This window comes from Ambystoma mexicanum, chromosome 2q, assembly GCF_040938575.1.
Source record: "Ambystoma mexicanum isolate Mex_15411 chromosome 2q, UKY_AmexF1_1, whole genome shotgun sequence".
Lineage (NCBI taxonomy): Eukaryota > Metazoa > Chordata > Amphibia > Caudata > Ambystomatidae > Ambystoma > Ambystoma mexicanum.
In genome coordinates this window covers 609,704,357-609,724,206 of record NC_090924.1, presented here as the reverse complement: position 1 = coordinate 609,724,206, position 19,850 = coordinate 609,704,357, and the positions used below count along the sequence as shown (strand labels likewise).

The 19,850-nt window shown below is 44.7% G+C and overlaps 1 protein-coding gene across 2 annotated transcripts in view; it reads left to right on the top strand.

Moving 5' to 3' along the window:
- Positions 1-19,850, top strand: part of OXSR1 (oxidative stress responsive kinase 1) — a 1,686,100-nt gene that overhangs the window by 1,167,074 nt on the left and 499,176 nt on the right. For both annotated transcript variants that reach the window (XM_069647752.1, XM_069647753.1), the window contains exon 11: positions 3,811-3,933. In XM_069647752.1, coding sequence (XP_069503853.1) covers positions 3,811-3,933 — 123 coding nt within the window. The remainder of the gene's footprint in view (positions 1-3,810; positions 3,934-19,850) is intronic.

Below are 19,850 nucleotides of genomic sequence, written 5' to 3'. Positions count from 1 at the left end.
GCAAACACATAGTCTAGCCGTGTGTATAGGTCTTGTGGGGCCGCGTAGTGGGAATATTGTCTGTCTTGTTGGTGGTGTAACCACCATATATCTGCTAGATTAAATTCTCTCAATAGAGTTTGTAGGGCCCTAGCCACTGGGGTGGGCCTCACTATCTTCCTGCCAGATCTATCTACACTGGGATCCAACGTGCAATATAAAGTCCCCTCCCCCTAGAACTGCCTCACCCATGTATGGACTGATCCTGCTGTATAAGGCCCTGATGTATCCTACTGTGTCATGGTTTGGGGTATATGTGTTAATGATGCGCACCTCTATTTTCCACCAGGCCCCTTATCAGTACTATCCTCCCATCCAACTCTATAGTAGACTAACAGCTGAAAGGGCACAAGCGGTGCTATCCATGTGATAACTCCTCTAGCGTACGCTGAGTATGTCGATCCTATGGTGGTGCCCCTCCCATTTTCTTCCCACTGTTTCCTGCTTTTCTTTCGTTGGGTGAATTTCCTGTATTAAAGCAATATCAATTCTGTCGTTTCAGATATATCATGACCTTATTCCTCTTCAAATAACTATTGAGCCCCCTGACATTCTAGGTAGCGATCTTCAGGTCTCCCATCCTATCCATATCCAGTCCCACCTATATTTCCCTTGTCTGTACCATGTGCAGTGGTATGTAGGTCTAAGCTGCTCCCAGACTGTTAATACCATATCAAACTCCCCAACTCCCACCCTTTCCCCCCTCCCTTCCCATCCCCAACTGTTGTCCAGCTCCATCCCTGGATCTCAGGCTACTGCGCATCTAGTCCTTTCTTGGCCTACACCGGTACTTGGAACACAGCAGGGGAATACCACCCTACTGGTGATTCAACTAAACTAACTTATGGGGGTAAAAACGCACCTCCACCGTGCATCCCGTATTAATGTCACAGTACGCTACGCACACCAGCGCCCGCTTATGCATCACTATTCTTCAGTGTATATTCAAGTCCAAAGGTCCACATGACACATGATGCGGTCAATGTTTGTTCCCCTTCTGGCAATCCCAGTGTACCCCTTTGTGACTTAATACTGCCCCACAAACTTGTCCACATCAGAGCCGCTAAGTGAACCTCAGCCCAGTCAATCAATAGTAGGAAGTAGATTCACTTATCCTGTCCATTTCGATCTTGGTTATCTACACCTCCCAGGCACCCTTGAGCATCCAGCCAGCTCGCTGCGTCTTCGGGTTTGTCAAAACAGAACACCTTGCCCTTGTGCAATACTTTGAGTTTCGCAGGGTACAAGAGCATGTATTTGAAACCGGATTCCCGCAGCCGTCTTTTAATCGCCACATAATATAGGTGTTGCCTCTGTACCAGCATGGTGTAATCTGGGAACGCTGTGACAGTCGCTGATGCTCTGCTTATCGTTCCACCCTTGCGAAAATTTTCCAGGATCTTTTCTCTATCCTTATAATTCAATATCTTAGCAATGATTGCCCAGGGTGGGGCTCCTGGCTGGGGTCTCCTGGTTTGGGCTCCGCACTCTTTCAACCTTAAGCCCTTGGGTGAGCACGCCTGCGCCAATCTCTTGGATCAGCATATCCTCCACATAATCTGTCGGATCTGCACCTTCCTCTCTCTCTCGTATTCCCACCACTCGTATATTGTTTCGTCGTGCACACCCTTCCGCCTCCTCTGCTCCGCTTTCCAAATTGCGCACCTGCTGTTGCAATATATGAACCTCCCAGGGTTAGTCGTGCTGACGTCTGTGTTGGTTTTCACAGTTCTTTCTAGGTTGCTCGTGCGCTCCGCTATCGCTCCGACGTCCTGTTTTAGGAGGTTAATGTCAACACTGACCACATCAATTTTGAATTCCAGCACGGTTTTCAGCTCTGCCATGGCCCTATCTATCTTGTTCCCCCATGAGGATTTTAGCTCTGCTATGGCCTCGAGGATCTGACGTCCCCCGTGCGTCTCCCCTTGCATGTGTGGTCATGTCTGGTGATTGTGGCGGTTTAGTAAAGATGTCCATCGTGGGTAGGTTGCCTTTAGCTTTGCTGTTTTTGAGCGCCATCACTCCCGTTCTGCTTACCTTGATTGCTCTTTGTGCTATGTTGTGCTATTCCTTCGCAGCTCCAATTCCTATCTGCTAGTTGTCGTCCCTCCTCTTCCTATTATGTCCACCAGCCTGTTGCTCAATGAGACCCTTGTGTTGCACTGTGTAGAGCTCTGCCTATCCTAGCTCTGCGCCCTCACCTCCACCACGGCCGTTCCAGTGGCCCCGTTTCTATCAGTATGGGTGTCCCACGCAGGTCTCACTTTTCTATGACTCTGTATCAGCTTTCTTATCAGGTTCACCCAGGACAATCCTTCTGTTCGGTTTCCCACTACTGCTCTGGGTGGATTCCTTCTGATTACCCACTCTGGCGCTTCTTCCCGTGCCTGCACTGGACTCCCAGCCAACACTTTCTCCCTCCTCACTTCTGGTTTTGTGTGGGCTCACACGGTCTCATAGCTTCACTCTGAAATAGCCGCTGCGTATGGCTTCCTCCTGACATCACTCACGGGTCTTTTCCTTCCATCTCCTGTCCCCGTGGTCTATGGCATGCGCTTCATTATGTCCAGCTGGTACACATTCTTTAATGCTGTATGTCTTTGACACCCTGTGCTGTTTTATGTCTTAGAGCCCTCTTGATTGCATCACTGTGTCTTCCTTTGGCTGTGGATGAGCTCTGGGCAGAACTTCTGTTCGTCCCGAGCAGGGCTCAGCGGATGAGCCCAATCCACCTTTGCGTCTGACCCGTCTCGGTCCTACCTCCAGTGTCCGGTCCCAGGCGTAGCTTGGAATGCTCTTCGGTGTGATCCGCGGCTGTGGCACCACTGCTCCGCTCCTCCCGGGCGCTCCGTATCACCTCCAACTCTCGCACTGCAGGGCACTTCTGCATCCTCTTCACTCGTAGAACCGTCCCGAGGGGTGCTGTCACTGTGAGCCTCCTAACTGCCTTTGTCTGTGCTCATGCTCATTGCCACAGCTGGCCAGGCATCGGGGCCTTTTCCTCGAGCAGCCCCTTTGTTCTCTGGTGTCCAACATTTCGGGAACGCTGCATTTTGTCTTCCTCGGAACTTCCTCCGCAGATTCCTCGCAAACCGCACCAGTAATCTGCTTAGAAATGTCACCAGTTGTGCCCTGGCATGTCACTGGCTGTTGCTTGTTTTTTCCATCTTCTGGAATCTTTCCGTGCTAACATATACAAAGAATCACTGCAGGATCATCGGGAGCTTGTTTGGATGCACGTCCTTTATGTAACCATGTAAACACAATAAAAAAATAAAATGTAATAGTATATCCCAATTGCTGGTGATGAGACCATTGCGGTCATGGTATACTTTTTCAATAGTTTGCTGATTTAGTATTTACTGCATTTAAAGTGATCCTCCTCTGAACAAGTATGAATATGTACAACTTTGTAGGTGAAAATACACCAAAAGGATTGCTCTGTAGTTTAGCTCTGTCGATGGCCCCTGCGAAATCTCCTGGTCCGTGGTTTAAATCCATGAGGGCGCAGAGAGCACTAAGCCTTTCTTCCGCCTACCGTTGGATGTAAATGTTTGTAACTCCCATTTACACTACTGCAGAACAGGAAACATGGTAGAAAGTGGTATATTCAAACAAATACTAAAATTACAGTAGCAGACTATAATAATCATGATTTTTGGAGGTAGATTTTCAGTGATCATTAAAACTTGTTTGGAGCACAATGCAAAACATGCTAAATAGGGAATTATCTAGAACTAATATGTCTGCCTTCTTTCTTTTGCGGTTTAGGTTAGGAGAGTTCCTGGGTCCAGCGGACGCCTTCACAAGACAGAAGATGGTGGCTGGGAGTGGAGTGATGATGAACTGGATGAAGAAAGTGAGGAAGGCAAAGCTGCAGTGGCAATGCTTAGGGTGAGGAAATGAACTTGAATTAATTCTCCAAATGCCAATAGCACGTGCAGGGTTAATCAGTGAACAGGATTTGAGGCTCTCTGATTTTGTGGGTCTAAAATTGTGGGTTAACTGTGCTACTGGCTCGGCCACGTGATTCACCTTCTGGTAGTCGGGATGGTCTTGACTTCTTGCCTTCTGCTAGGTTTTAGAACTCTGGTTTTGGCAGCTCATGGAAGTCTCTTATGGGTCTGATCTGAAAGGATTTTCTTGCAAATTCTTGCTCATGTTCACGTCCTAATGTATCACTTCTGCATAGAGGTCCGGTTTGTGATAAGATTTTGGTTATAGTGGCAGTAGATAATTTTGCCTTTGGATAAAAATGTCACCTGAAGATCTTGAACAAGGTCCTTTCACACGTGACATAATTCCATAACCATCTTAAAGCAAACTGGTTAACTAGAATTATGTCCGAATGCCACGTGTTGGCCTTTTTTTACACCTCATCTTGAAGCATGAATTTGAGTTCTCAATCCGTCATTAAAGAGGGTTACAACCATTAATACTTCCTCATAGGTCACCTAGTCTTCTCCAAGGTTTAAATCCTCACGCTTTCCCTGTGGGCCTAGAACCAGAATTGCTGAGATAAGATTCAATATCAAGCATTCCATTTTATGCCATTGTATATCTGGATATTTGTATTGATGAGTTGAAATGTATGGCACATTACCAAGATGGTCTGTTGGCATCATGCTAAGATGTATGAGATCAGTGTGGAAACAATCACCTTTGACTGTCCTTTGGAAAGCCAGATGATTGTAAGGAATTGAGGGAAGGGTATGCTTGCAGGCAGCAAACAATTGCTAATTGAACACAAAGCACTGTTGAGTTGGCACACATACTCCAACTGGATTCTTTTGGCAACTGGAAGTCAATGGACTTAGTAGAGGGCAGTGGAGTTGCTGCCAAATCTGAGGTAGGCAAAACATTTAGCGATTGTGTGTTTACTTGGCAGTGGGAATGCTGTATTGAGATAAGCTTCCATCTAGGACATTTGGGAAGGGTCCTCGGAAATGGGGCCAGTGGGAAAACTGTCGGAAACGGTGAGATGGTGGTTTACACTAACAAGTTCACATGTAATGCAATTATGTTTCAAAGAGTTAGCTAACTTGTGTGAAAGGGTTCTGTGCTGTGTTGTGCAAAGGAAGGTGGGTGTTGGGAAAGATTTCTCTTTTAGGCAACTTTCTTTTCATGTTCTCTGTTCCTCATTTTTTGCTTTTGTTTTATACCCTGTCCTGACTTTTTACAGAGAAGTGAAGCCTTCACCTTCACTTCACTGGCCTTTTGCTCATTTGTTGTGGGGAACCTGACTAGTCCTTCGGGCTTTCAGTACTGGGACACAAAATCCAATATTGGACCAAGTGGGCGACTCAACCCGGACCAAAGGCCTGCATGCAGGATACATGAAAAATCCAGTATTTTTTTTTTAGAAGCCTTCTGATTTAGCTATAGCTGGCCCTCCAACCATCACTAGGTAGTTCTCATGTGAGGACTGTCCCTAGTCGGAGCTGATGTGCCGCCTATCTAGGATTAGGGGATATACAGATAAAGCTGGCCCTAATTGATTTCAAACTGCAATCTCGGAGCAGTGAAAAAAATAGTGTGTAGAAAACAAATTCCATACTATACTAAAACACGGAATACGTAAATATCGGAACAAGGCGCACAGGAGGCAGTGTAGTTTGCTTTTAATACCCTCTACTCATCTGTTCACTTGTACAACTTTAAAACAGCAAAAAAACGGGTTAATTCATCAAAGTAGTCTGGTTGGTGTTCAGACATTCTGCAATAAAAATGGTTGACCAGTTTCAGTGGGAGACCAACCGCTTCTGTCCCACTTTCTTCAGGACCCAAACACAGGCGTGACGACTTGTGTGGCGAGTCGCTATAAAGCTGCACAAGACCAGACTGCTAAATCCTCACCGCTTGTTGTAAACCATATTATTGGTGCAGTCCTTTAAGTTTTCTTCCAGGATGTGCGATGTGTGTCACCACTGTTTGGTTTTCCAAACTGGTGGTACAGTCCTATTCATGCAGACTGGGGGGTCTTCGTCAACAGTTTTTAGTTGGCAGCAATGTCTTCTTTCTTTCTATTTTAGATTCCAAAGACACGAATGGCAGAACGTCCCTTCACTCCGGCTGCTACGTTGTAGGACCAGGTTTAGCTAAATCAGAAGGCTTCTAAAAAAGACTTTTTTGTGTATCCTGTCAGTACTGGGAATCTGTTTCCCTTTTGTCTTTTGACTTATCTGTTTGGATAACTTTTTCATAAAAGAATCTTTCAATGCAGTAGACACACACCGAAGAGATTTGTGGTTACTTTTAAATGTGCCTAAAGACAAGCTGGTGGCAGCAGTTACAATGGTACAATTTTGCTACATTATTCACGTTTACCGTATTTGGCTACTAGCTGTGGCTAGTGTCCAAAGATGGCCGTGCCGCAATGTTTTTCGCTTGTTATTTGTCAATTTTGTTCTTTGGTCTTCTTCCTGCCTTCTCGTGTCAGGAATTTCCTTTTATGGCCCGATAAGGCTGGGGTTTCTGTGGGATAGTGCATGCCATGTGTATATGTGCTCAGGAAGTGGGCTGGGACTGTCTGGTCCAGATTCATATACTGGTGCCAATGTGTCTATTGTGCATGCATTATTCAGCCCTGATTGGACCACTGCTGGTGTGCACGAGTGGTGCAGGTCTATGCCACTGGAGGGTTGAGTTTTATCACTCGACTGAATTTAGGATAAGAGCCCTGCAGGCATTCCAGCAGATCAAGAGGAGCCAAGCATCCTGTGTAGCTGTGCAGACAACCGGAGACCCGAGGATGAATCCTGAAGAGGCCTGGTGACCATTCTTGCTGCTGTTTCGGTGAGGCTCTGCTGGGAAACCTGATAACAGAATACCCTTGCTGGTGCTTCGACCCTTTGAAATGGTGGGACCAACCAGTCTCGAAGCATTCTCACTATCCTGCAGCCTGGATCCTTTGGCAATGTCCCTGGACCACCTGGTGGACTAACCAGTTCTATGTTGGGCTACCATTCTCCAGCTAGTCCTGCAAGTTGCCTCCCTGCCCAGTTTTAGCATCCCAGCATCATGGTCCTGTTCTGGAAGGCTTTCTTTGTTTACGACTACTCGGATGCCTGCTGTCGCCCATGTATGAGGACTTCCTGGATCACCTCCTTCTTAGAAGGCAGAGCAATGAAAGTCTTCTCAAACATAGCAACTGCAGACCCCACCATAATCCACTGTGGTGTCCCACAGGGATCTTGTACTACCCCATCGCTATACAATCTCTTCACAAAGCCCCTTTTTGATAAACGTGATGCACTTGGGATCGCTTACACAAATTATGCTGACGATATCCAAGTGCTCCTTCCTCGAACAGGCTCATATCACCAAGATGCCACAGCCCTACGGCAAATCTACTCCACTATCCAAGCCTGGATGGCCACAAATGGTCTGTCTCAACGGGGACAAGACAGAGATTCTTATCCTTGGCCAAAAATCTACTCTAACCAAACTAGACTCTCTCTATTCCAACTTCAACATTGACAACTGCATCATCCCAGTACCATCAATTCTTAAGACTTTAGGGGTCCACATTGATGCCACCCTGTCCATGAACAAGCAGGTCAGCTCTAGTGTCTCTGCCTCTGCCCTTAGTACCAACTCATTAACTCCATAAAACCCTTCCTAACAAAGGACAACTGTCTCTCTTTAGCTAGAGCCACCATAGGGGCCAAGCTTGATAACTGTAATCCGCTCCTAGCCGGCACCTCTTAAAAAAAAACATAAGCAGACTCCAAATTACCCAAAATTATTCACTAAGAGCAGCCTTAAGCATACCTAAAAGAGACCACATTTCACAAGCAGAAAAGACGTCACTGGCTCCCAGTCAAGGACCGAATCACATTCAAAATTCTCACGACCACACAAACAAATGCATTAACCTTACAGCACTATCCTACCTTTCTGACACTATATCCATATCCACTTCAATAAGATCTACCAACCAAGATGCTGAAATGCACTTGCACACTAAATTGTTAATGACAATTAAAGACAGATCTTTTATAATGCTTAATGATAAACAACTTCAGACAATAATTTGAGGTGCAGGGGAGAAAAACTCAGCCTTGCTATCTAGGCTGGAATATACTAGAGAACAGAAGAAATCCAAAACTTGGAAAGCTGCGTCCCCTGCACACTGTCAATGAGGCAATAAGCCTAAGGAGATGCAAAAACAGGTCTGACTTGTTTCAAGAAGACTTTTTGTATATTTTACACACATACAGTGTATACAATTTTTAGAATGACAGTGATATGTAGTTCAATACATCCAAAGAATGACATACAATGATTCTGTTAGTTTTTAGAGGAAAAGATGTCTTCTCCTTTTTTATTATTTTCAGGTTGGCCCAACGCGTTTCGAGATTCATATTCTCTTCATCAGGGGCATAAATCTTCAATAATGTTTTCACTTTAATCTACAAATAATTGATCAAGCATTAATTACTTTTTACAGAAGGTCAAAAGAAGAATAATTAACCAAGTTAAATCACTTTTTATAAAAAAAAAGACAATTCTTAAAGAAGGGGCATCCCCTTACAAGTTCCTCAATGAACCTGACCTTGCTAGTGTACCATTGTTAAGAGTGCAATGATATGATTCATGTTGTACATTTGGTACCGAAATATTATGTCATGTGAGACCAAGATTGAGAATAATGTAGTTTTAACAAGATTTCTACACATTAAGAACCTTTAATATACATGGATATACTATCTTGAGACATAATAATGCCTAGAAAAAATTCAAATAAATAAATAGAGCCTGAATATAAAGCAGGGAAGAGATGGGGAGAAGGAGAACTCACTCTTCTTCCGGTAAGATAGTGGATAGAAATCCACGGAGAGAGCAGTGGTTGCTGAAGGTAGTCTAGTCAGGAAGCTCCGTTCTCCTATGGGAGAATAAGAGCATACGTGCCTGCAGTCAGTCTAGGCTTAAGTAATAGTCCTGTGATGTAAAAGAGAACTTACTTTCAATTAGATGATAGAAGAAGCAACAGTCTACGGCAGGATTGCGGTCAGGAAGCCCAGCTTTCAGACCGCATCTGCCACGGACTGTTTATTTATACTCAATGATGGAGCCGTGACGCCACTCGCGCATGCGCGAGCGGCGTCACAACAACCATGACGTCGCGCGCGAGTAATGTCAGGGATACGTGTGCGCGGGCGGCGTCAGTGACACGTCACCGGACACCCTGTAATTAATATGAAGGTAAGTAAACGAGACGTGACAACATAACTGTTGTCACGCGCTATTCAGGTCCGTGCGGGTAGAATGTTATAAAGGCTCACTATTTGCTGTGTGTCTATGAAAAAAAAGAAGAGAAGTAATCTAAAAGGTATTATGTTGCATATCAAACTTAAACAGCCTACTGCCACAAAATAATGGTGTAAACGGCTAAAGTTGCATTAATGAACAGGATAAGAACAATAGTTTGATCATTGCAATAAAAACAATCCAAGTACACTGGAGAGCATTGTTGTGATTCAATGTTGACTATCCAGAATATCCAACTTTTACATATCAACATTTCAAAGAAAAGGAAGAACAGACACCTGTACAAATTGTCTAACCCAAAAACGGAAGGGAGTACAATCTATTGTCAATACCATCCTAAAATGTATTATAATCAGGGAATCCTAGAAACAAATTATCAGTTATTAAGGCAAGCATTGTGTGAATGTGAAAAATAGCCATGTTTACAGATATGGACCTAAATAATAGTCCTCATTAAGGCCCAGTGGGGTCATTGCATCAAGTTTATTTATCCAGAACAGTTCTCTCTGGGCCAATAGTTTAGGTAGATTACCTCCCCTGCTGAGGGGATGTAGAACCTCCAGAATCACTAATCGCATTTGACAGACATTGTGTCTTGAGTCACGGAAATGTCTGAAGACTGGTGATTTTATGTTCTGTGTCCTGATGCACGATTTGTGCTATACCAACCAACTTTCTGCACCACGCATCAATAGAGCCAAAGCAGGAGGGGATAGGCTGTTTGGTACAACCAGTACATTAAGTATGCCTAGATGTTGTTATATGTAACTAGGTTCTGATCACTCACTGCAACAAGCGCCGCGATGCCTTTGGGCTGTTGCGCGCTCTACAAATATGAATAAATAAATAAAAGGACTGTCACTGGAGCCAGCCATACCCCGTTTGGTAGAGTGTCCTGAAGAGTCCTGCATTGATGCCTGCTGCATTCCTCCACTGGAAAGGGTTGCACTCGGCTCCTGAACCTGACAGGAAACTTGCTTGCTCCCACAGCTTCTGGGCATCTTCTACAGGACTCTGCACTGAACATTACCAGCAATGTCAACATCTGCATGTATGTACCATTTGATCCTACTTTTTATTACATTCATAAAGTCCATGTACTTTAGAGTATGATATGAGCATAAATCATTTATTGTCATCCTGGGCTTGATTTCTACATCAGACTCTTGTTACGTATCATGACTCGTACCTTATTTCTTTCCCTTGTTTCCGTTATCATAGTGTGATTAGTAAGTAATCAGTAACTATTATTGTGGGTATACTCTTCCTTTTTTCTTCATCCAGACATCAGGAACTGTCATGTTTTTAATTATTCTTATATAGCTCAGTCTGTTAACTAGCAGCAGGTGGTCACTGCACAGATCACTGTATGCAGAACGTCAGCCACTTTCTTTGATTCCCATATTTTCTGTTTTTCACAACCCCCCTTTTTTATGTGATCCCTAACAACTACAGGTAATGGGGGGGAAAAATGGGAGAACTGGGAGGGTGGCAGAGAATCGTTGTGGGACTAATAACTCATCCCAGTCAAGATAATAAAACTGTAATACTGAAACAAAGAGGAGCGAATTAGAATAGTTATGGGACCAATCTTGCTTGTCAAAGTAAAGGGATTGTACTATTGAAACCTCAAGAAGTAAATGAGGATCATCATTGGAATGCTCATACTCACATCAGTCGGGACCAAGAATTTATAAACAAAGGAAAAAGTAAATCATTAAGTGAAAAGCACAAGGATAAGGCTGGATCAGAATATATGTCCAGGGACGGAATTCAATAATAATATATTGTGAAGTGTATGAAAAGGAAGAGAATACAAAAGAGATGTATAGATGTTGGATAACTTAACCTTGAGAAAAGAACAACTCTCTAGAGTAGAGTAATAACGTAGCAGCGAACACTCTCATAAGAGGAAAGAAACAGAAGCCTGATAGTATTCAAAGATGTGTGTGAGCTGATCAAAACAGTCAGCAAAGACCATCTGAGAATCAGCTATTGAATAGAAGTTTCTTAAAGTCAAAGTGTAGGAGAAAGGAGACATTCTCCTGTCTTTGTTATTGTAGTGTTAGGGTTAGTTTAGGTGAGTTGTGGACAGATTCTGTTGAGACATTCACTGATGAGCACCTCCATTTTGTTAGGTAGGGAAGCCTAATGGCATAGGCAGAGGCAGGAATTTTCCTTTTCTTTAATAAAAACTACAGTGAAATGGCTCATCAGAGTTTGCATCATCCTTCTGACTTGCCATATATGGTGTCAGTAGTGTGATCGGTACCAACTGCTAACTTGGTAAATGGTACGGGTCCCCAACTTTTAAGTCCCAAGGCCAAACCCCCTATGTTAGCTTCTGCAGAATCCATCGGCTTTGACCTACAAAGTACTACTGAAATCCTGATAGCCCAAGGTGAATGACGCCTAATCACCACTAGTCTTACCCTAGCTCCTCCAAAAAGGACATACATAAGACTAGCCTCAAAGTCCAGGTTAGCCTGGAGACATGGGTGAGATGTGATTATAGGGGTGATGTTAAAGTCCTTTTACGCAATCACAGGAATAATCCCTATACAATGAAAGAAGGAGTAAAGATAGGGGAAAGATAGCCCTACGGATGTTGGAAAAAGGCTTGTACCCAATTCTCCAAGTGGTGAACACCCAAGATGTAACGGACAATTCACAGGGGTTTGGGGAAGCAGATCTTCCCAGGAAGGAAAAACCTCCCCAAAAGATACAAGCGGTCAACCTCCTTCCCGATCTGGCATTCGCCCAAAGGAATGACGCAATCCTTACAGAAGCCTTTGCAAAAGTCTTGAGGGAAGGAAGACGAAACCAGACCGGTCATTATTGTTAGAAAAAAATTACTGTATGGGGCAACACAACCCCAGAAGGAATACCCAGTAAAGTTGTACTAGAACTAGCCCACTCCCATTTGATTGCAGCCCATCAAGGTGTCGGAAAGTCTCAAAGCCAGATAACATCAAAATTCTCTAGGTCAAGGGTATTTGCAGATGTGAAGAACTTCATATTGACCAGTAAGATCTGTCAGAAAACGGCCAGCGCCCCACCACTAGAAATATCCAAACTGGGAAATTGTTTCATCTTAGTAATAGTGAACTACGCCACCCATTATCCAGATGCTTTCCCGTTGCAGAATAACACCCCACAACAGATATTCAAGCATTTACGACCTTTCCTCTCGCCAGTAGGTTTTCCAAAAGAGATCCTTGCGGATCAGGGTACCATCTTTATGTTCTGCTGAATGCACGATGTGAAAGAGATGCTTAACATTAAAACACTCGCACCTCGCTGTATCACCCACAAACCAATTGTTTAGTTGATCATTACAACCAGACCCTAAAAAGGATACTATGTACATTTGTAGAGGCTGATGGGAGAAAAACCGGGATGTGATGATCCCTTGGGCTTAATTTGCAGCTAGGAAGACCCCTCAAGCTTCTTTGGGATATTCCCTTTTTGCACTCCTATATAGGAGGGAACGCAGAGCCATATTGGCTATGTTGAGGGCGACATGGGAAGAAAGTGAAGATGTCATCCTTGTAATTTCTCAATCACACTTGGCAAAGGTGAGAGAAATGTTTGTGGAAACATCTGGGACAGGCTCAAGAACACCAAAGGGCTAGTTATGACAATGCCATTCACTGCACAATCTCGGTGGGGACTATCAGTCCTTGTTCTCCTACCCACCTCTGAGAACAAAATTGTGTCCAAATAGTTTGAACTCTATAAAATACTTGAAAAAAAGGTCCATTGAACTATCTTTTATCACAGCCAGACTGGAGACAGAAGACCCAGGTATATCACGTTAATCTACTCAAGGAGTGGATCAGAGTGTAAGCATCACAGTCACTATGGCTGCCCTCCTTTTTTTAATAAACTTTATTCAACAGTTATATTTATGGTTTATAGTCATTCCAACGACAGCCAAAACATCTAATGCCATACCATCTAAAAAACAAAGCATCTAATGCATTTTTTTCTTATTTTTAATGGGGGCCCCCTCCAATCCCCCGTTTTTTAACCTCTAAAACCCATTTTATTAAACTGAACCCTTTACCATCTAAATCGATGCATTAGATGCTTTTTTTTAGATGGTAATGCCGTCGATGCTTTGGTTCTCGATGCAATAACCGGATAACATATTTACAAGTGAACTATGTCGGGAGCCTCCGTGCTGCCAGAATCAGGAATAGTCTCACTCAAGTATAGTCTGAATGGGGCCCAAAATGTCCTTTAGGGTGGCATGTCAGAGATGCAGATAAAACAAAGTTTTCCTCACATTCGTTTACATGGGTCAATTTGTACAACCAGTTCTCCAGTTTGGATGCGCTCTTAGACTTCCAGCATTTTAATATACATTTTTTTGCAACAGCACATGCAACATTAAACCGTCTTCTCGTATTTGGATGCCTTTCCAATATCCCCAAACAAGTATTTAAGTGGGGCGAGTGAAGACACTATATCTTCTATAGCACCAGCGACCTCTCCCCAAAAGGAGTATTTAGACCACACTACTGTGTTGTGCCTTATGGTCGTATTTAGACCACACTACTGTGTTGTGCCTTATGGTCGTATTTAGACCACACTACTGTGTTGTGCCTTATGCTCGTATTTAGACCACACTACTGTGTTGTGCCTTATGGTCGTATTTAGACCACACTACTGTGTTGTGCCTTATGGTCGTATTTAGACCACACTACTGTGTTGTGCCTTATGGTCGTATTTAGACCACACTACTGTGTTGTGCCTTATGGTCGTATTTAGACCACACTACTGTGTCGTGCCTCATGGTCGCATAGTGACCACATTACTGTGCTGTGTCCTATGGTCGCATAGTGACCACACTACTGTGTTGTGCCCTATGGTCGCATAGTGACCACACTACTGTGTTGTGCCCTATGGTCGCATAGTGATCACACTATTGTGTTGTGCTTTATGGTCGCATAGTGACCACACTACTGTGCTGTGCCCTATGGTCGTACTTAGACCACACTACTGTGTTGTGCCCTATGGCCGCATAGTGATCACACTATTGTGTTGTGCTTTATGGTCGCATAGTGACCACACTACTGTGTTGTGCCCTATGGTCGTACTTAGACCACACTATTGAAACAAGGCTAGTGCCTGTTTCATGTCTGTTACGTGCCAGTGTCTGCCAGACCCCCTGCACGTGCCAGTGTCTGCCGTCTGCCAGACCCCCTGCACGTGCCAGTGTCTGCCGTCTACCAGACCCCCGGCATCACAGCCTTATCAACTACCCTTATCTAGGGGCTACATAGACCATCCCATCCACGTGCGGCCACCCCAATTCAGGTATTATTTAGCGCTCCATAACACTCTCGACCCCACCATTTAGCATGTATCTACTCACCTCCATCTTGCTTGCCTACTTCATGATCAGCCTCAATAACACATTTCCGACCAAGATGGCTCCACACCTACCTAACATGCCAGCCCTACCCAGACACAACAACCAAGTACCTTACCTAGATTTAAACGACTTTCAGACACTGCTACCTTCCAGTCACCCTCGCACCACCACAGAAAGGAACTTAGGACTCAGAGCCAGACTAGCCAAAATCCACGAACCACTTGCCCGCTCACTGCCCACTACACAAAACTCTAGATCGCTGCCACCGCGACCAAACACCTCCACACAATCCAGTAACCCATTACAAACCCTTCAGAACTCCCGCAACCAGAGTACCCCTAAACTTACACAAGACAAGCGCCATACTACTACTACTTCAAAAAACATAGCCACTATCTCTAAAAACAAAGCTAGCCCCAATATCAAGGGAGCCTTGATCAATGCCAGGTCGCTAGTAGCTCATGCTACAGAAATTGCAGACTTAATACTCACCGAAGACCTTGACTTCCTCGCCATCACTGAGACCTGGCTACACCCAGCAGCAGGCCCTATGCTTATGTTGGCAGTCCCAGATAACTATTCCATCCTGAGACAAGACCGCCCTAATTCCAGAGGAGGCGGTGTCGCCTTTATCCATAAGTGCAGTCTCACCATGAGACTAGCCACCTCGACCAATGCCCTCTCTTGCGAATCACTAGCAGTCAAAATACCACTCACTAACTCCCAAACTCTTAACATCTACTTGATCTACCGTCCGCCAGGCCCCATTGGCACCTTCGATGAAGACCTTAACTCCATCCTATCCAGCAACCTCAAAAGCTCCACTCAAGCTCTCACCTTAGGAGACTTTAACTTGGGCTACAATGACCTAGAAGACCATTCCGCTAGTACCATAGCTAATACTCTTACTGAATTAGGCTTTGTGCAAAGATGTATGACACCCACGCATACGAAAGGTAGAACACTTGACTGGGTGGCCGACCACAACTGCCTAGTGAACATTACAAATATCTCACCCCAAGCCTGGACTGACCACCATTTGGTATCATTTATGCTCTCCACCGACAGACCCCCACCCCCGTCCACCATTAAGGCCCCACCCACTCTCACTAGAAACAAGAAGAAGATGACAGTAGAAAGACTTATCCCTGACCTACTCCCCACTCTCAACTCACTTCCTGATAACCTGGACCCTGAGTCCTTAGTTGAAGAATATAACAAGATTATGGCCACCTCACTGGACCGCATCGCCCCCCTTAAACTGAGATCCAGTAAACCGAAAACGCACCTTAACAAATGGTACACACCATTCCTCAAAAAACTAAGACAGCAAAAAAGAAACTGCGAGGCCATCTGGAAAAAATCCCCTTCAGTCTCTAACAAACTGAAACTCTCCAAACTAGCTGCACTCTACAAAAAAGAAATCTACCTGGCCAAACGAGCCTCCTTCGACTCTCGTATATCCCAAGCTAAATCTAACATGAAAGAACTTTTCTCCATCCTTAAAGAAATAGAAACCCCCATAGCACCCCTTGACACGTGCACCAAAGATAAAAACTGGTGCTCAGAAATTCAAAGAGCCCTAGCAAACAAGATTGCGACTCTTCAAAGTAAAATCACCAGCAAAAGAGCATCCCTGAATGACACCCTCAACTCAAAAATTCCGGACAAGCCCATGCCCACTGACCTAGCCCGCTTCCAATTCGCCAAAGTCAACATACTGGAAGTCGAAAAAATTATCCTGTCCCTGAAACCGTCTAATTGCCAGGGAGATCTATGCCCTGCACAGCTCATTAAAGATGCTGCCCGCGACCTCTCCCCTTTCATTACAAAATTGATCAATGCCTCCTTTGCCACTGGCTCCATCCCTACTAACCTAAAACAATCCTGGGTACTACCTCTACTGAAAAAACCCACATTTGACCCAGCCATACCCACAAACTACCGTCCCATAACTACTGTTCCCTTTCTACTAAAAATTCTGGACAAGGTTGCCTATGTACAAATACAGAAGCACCTGGAAGAACACAACCTCTTAGGCTCCAGACAATCTGGATTCCGTCCCCAACACGGGACTGAAACTGCCCTTATTGACTTGAAAGCGCAGATCGATTCGCTCAGAGACAACGGGCAAGCCGCCCTACTCCTCGACCTTTCTGCAGCCTTCGATCTGGTCGATCATTCTGTCCTTTGCTCACACCTCCACACTTCGGCTCACTTCTCCAGTGAGGCCATCACCTGGATCACATCCTTCCTTAATGGCAGGACTATGAGGGTCTTCTCTCCCACGGCGGCAGCAGACCCTATACCCATCACATGTGGTGTACCTCAGGGCTCCTGTGTCTCCCCCACATTATACAACATATTTACCAAGCCCCTTTTCGATGATTTGGATCATCTCGGTATCACCTACACTAACTATGCAGATGATACTCAGATCCTCCTTCCGCTTTCAGGAGATTATGGAAAGGATTTGGCCTTGCTAAATAGGGTGTACATCATCATCCAGGCATGGATGGCTACTCATGGACTATGCCTGAATGATGATAAAACAGAACTCATCATCTTAGGCACCACATTCAGTAAAAAGAAACTTGGCCCGGCCTATAACTCCTTCATGATTGACGGGAACAACATCAAAGTCGGACAAGAGGTCAAAACATTGGGATTCTATCTAGATTCCAATTTTTCCCTCAAAAGACAAGTGAGCTCCCTTGCATCCTCCACGGCTTACACGTGCAAATTAATCCGTGCAGCCAAACCTTTCCTGTCTGACACTAGCTGTCTGACACTCGCCAGAGCCCTCATACTGTCTCGCCTCGACTATTGTAATGCCCTCTACCTAGGATCCACCAAGGCCACCACCAATAAACTGCAAACCCTTCAGAACAACGCTCTCAGAGCAGCTCTGGGCATTTCCAGAAGAGAACACATTACAGGTTTCAGCCAACAGAACAATTGGCTCTCCACCAGAGATAAAATTCTCTTAAAAACGGCATCTCTCACCCATAAGTCTCTCAACAACGCAGCCCCAACCTACCTGATCAACAGGTTCCACAAACAATCCTCCTCAAGACCCGTCAGAACCGCATACAAAGATTGCCTATCTGTCCCCCACTACAAACGGGCCACCATAGGAGGCAACAGCTTCCCGGTAAAAGCTGCCAAGCTCTGGAACTCCCTGCCTCCAAACCTTAGAGTAGACTTGCCTTATCAGAACTTCCGTTCCAAGTTAATCTCCTGGCTGAAACTGGAGACCCACTAAGACTAGGTAGTGCCCAGCGCTACACGCACACATCGTAACCACGTGTGCCTCTTGCTTACCTGTATATTACATTACCGCCTGCTGGCCTTACTGATGATTTGTATATACTGTATATAACATTTGTGCACCTATTTTTGTATTATGTATATTCCTCGTGTACTGTAACCAAGCTTCGAAAATTCTTGTAAAGTCTGCGCCCTGATACCCCCGGGTTCGCTCGCGCATTATAAATAATAAAACAAACAAACAAAATAACAAGATCAGAGGGACCCGCACTTCAAGTATTCACTCGTGCAGCCAGGAGTGAACTTGGTTGAATCAATCGTAGACTGGCATTCAAGGATACTGACTTAGTCAGTTGACAGTATGTACTCAATGAGTCATCCCATATTGCAATTCCTGTTGTTTTTTCCCACACTGTTTTAATGGTATTGTGAAGGGAAAGATGTGTTTGCATCAGTCTGTATAGTTTGGACACCCTACATTTTGTATGACCACCGGACACCATTGCAGCAATACAGTTGTCTCTGGCTCCACCAGAAATGATGGCCATTTCTTGCAGAAGGCAGCACGCTTTCGGTGGTATAGTAGCAGTCTCAGCCTCCCCTAGGGTATCAAATTCGCTTTGGTATACAAATCCCCCCTCTGGGTACATGTTACTTATTTTCATTCATCCTGTGGGGTCCCAGGAAGTCTGTAGCATTTTATAAAACGTGGGGGAGAGGCCAGGAAAGCACCACAGCGGAATTTCTGGTTGTAGGGATTTACTAACCCGATCTTCCTGAAGATTATGTACCAAGCGTAAACAGTTGCACCTACAGTGTCAAATGTACAAGAGTCATTGTGCTTTCCAGTAAATATGACCGATCGGACATCCGCAGGGGACGCCCTGCACTTCTCTAGGGGTATGTGCACAGCCGTGCCCTCAGTGCTGTACCAAAAGCTCGCAAATTGGGCCTGTGTGGTCAAATTATATAATTCAAATTCTGGTGCTGCTAGACCTCCCTTTCCGTATGGTTCTGCCAGTTTATGCCGGCTAATTCTCACAGCTCTGGATCCCTAAACAAACGTCGATGTCAGTGATGACAGCCTGGTGAAGAATGCTCGCCCATGCCACAGGGGAAGATTGCCAAAGTAATCCAGTAGTTTCGGAAGAATCACCATCTTTAACTAGGCTACCTCTCCATACAGTGAGTTTAGTAGCCAAATGTTGCAAATAGGTTTCATAATTGTCTGTATATAACAATGGTCCAGCTACCCGACACCAGAATACCTAGGTATCTGAAGTGAACTGGCGAACATTTGAAACTCCCCCACCCCCAAACTAGAAGGCTGAACAGTGGATGGCGTAATGGCAAAGAGTTCCGACTGTGTATTCTGTATCCTGAATAGCGTGAAAAAGTATGAATATCCTTCATTATTGGGGCTAGGTTGTGATCAGGGTCCCCGCACATATATAGAAGAGTGTCGACTGTATATAAAGAAATAATCTGGGGCAGGCTATTTGTTCTTACTCCTCTGTCCATGTAGTTTCCTAATTAGTGCTGCCATTGGATCAATAGTTAGAGCAAACAATAAGGGGGAGAAGGGCAACTCTGCCTGATGCCCCTGCCTAGGGAGAATTGTGTGGATATTGTTTTGTTCATTAGGACTGTAACCCCAGGGTTCGAGTATAGTAGCTGAACAAAGCTCTGACAGAATGGGCCTGCACCAAAATGTCGCAATACCGAAAATAAATAGCTCCATGAAACGGAATCAAAGGCCTTTCCGGCATCAAAAGCGACTAAAACTGCCCTTGCCTGATTACCCCAAAGAGATGACGCAAGTTCAAGGCCATCAACCTTGTGGGTATAAAGCCCGACTGATGTGGATGTAGCAATTGGGGCATAG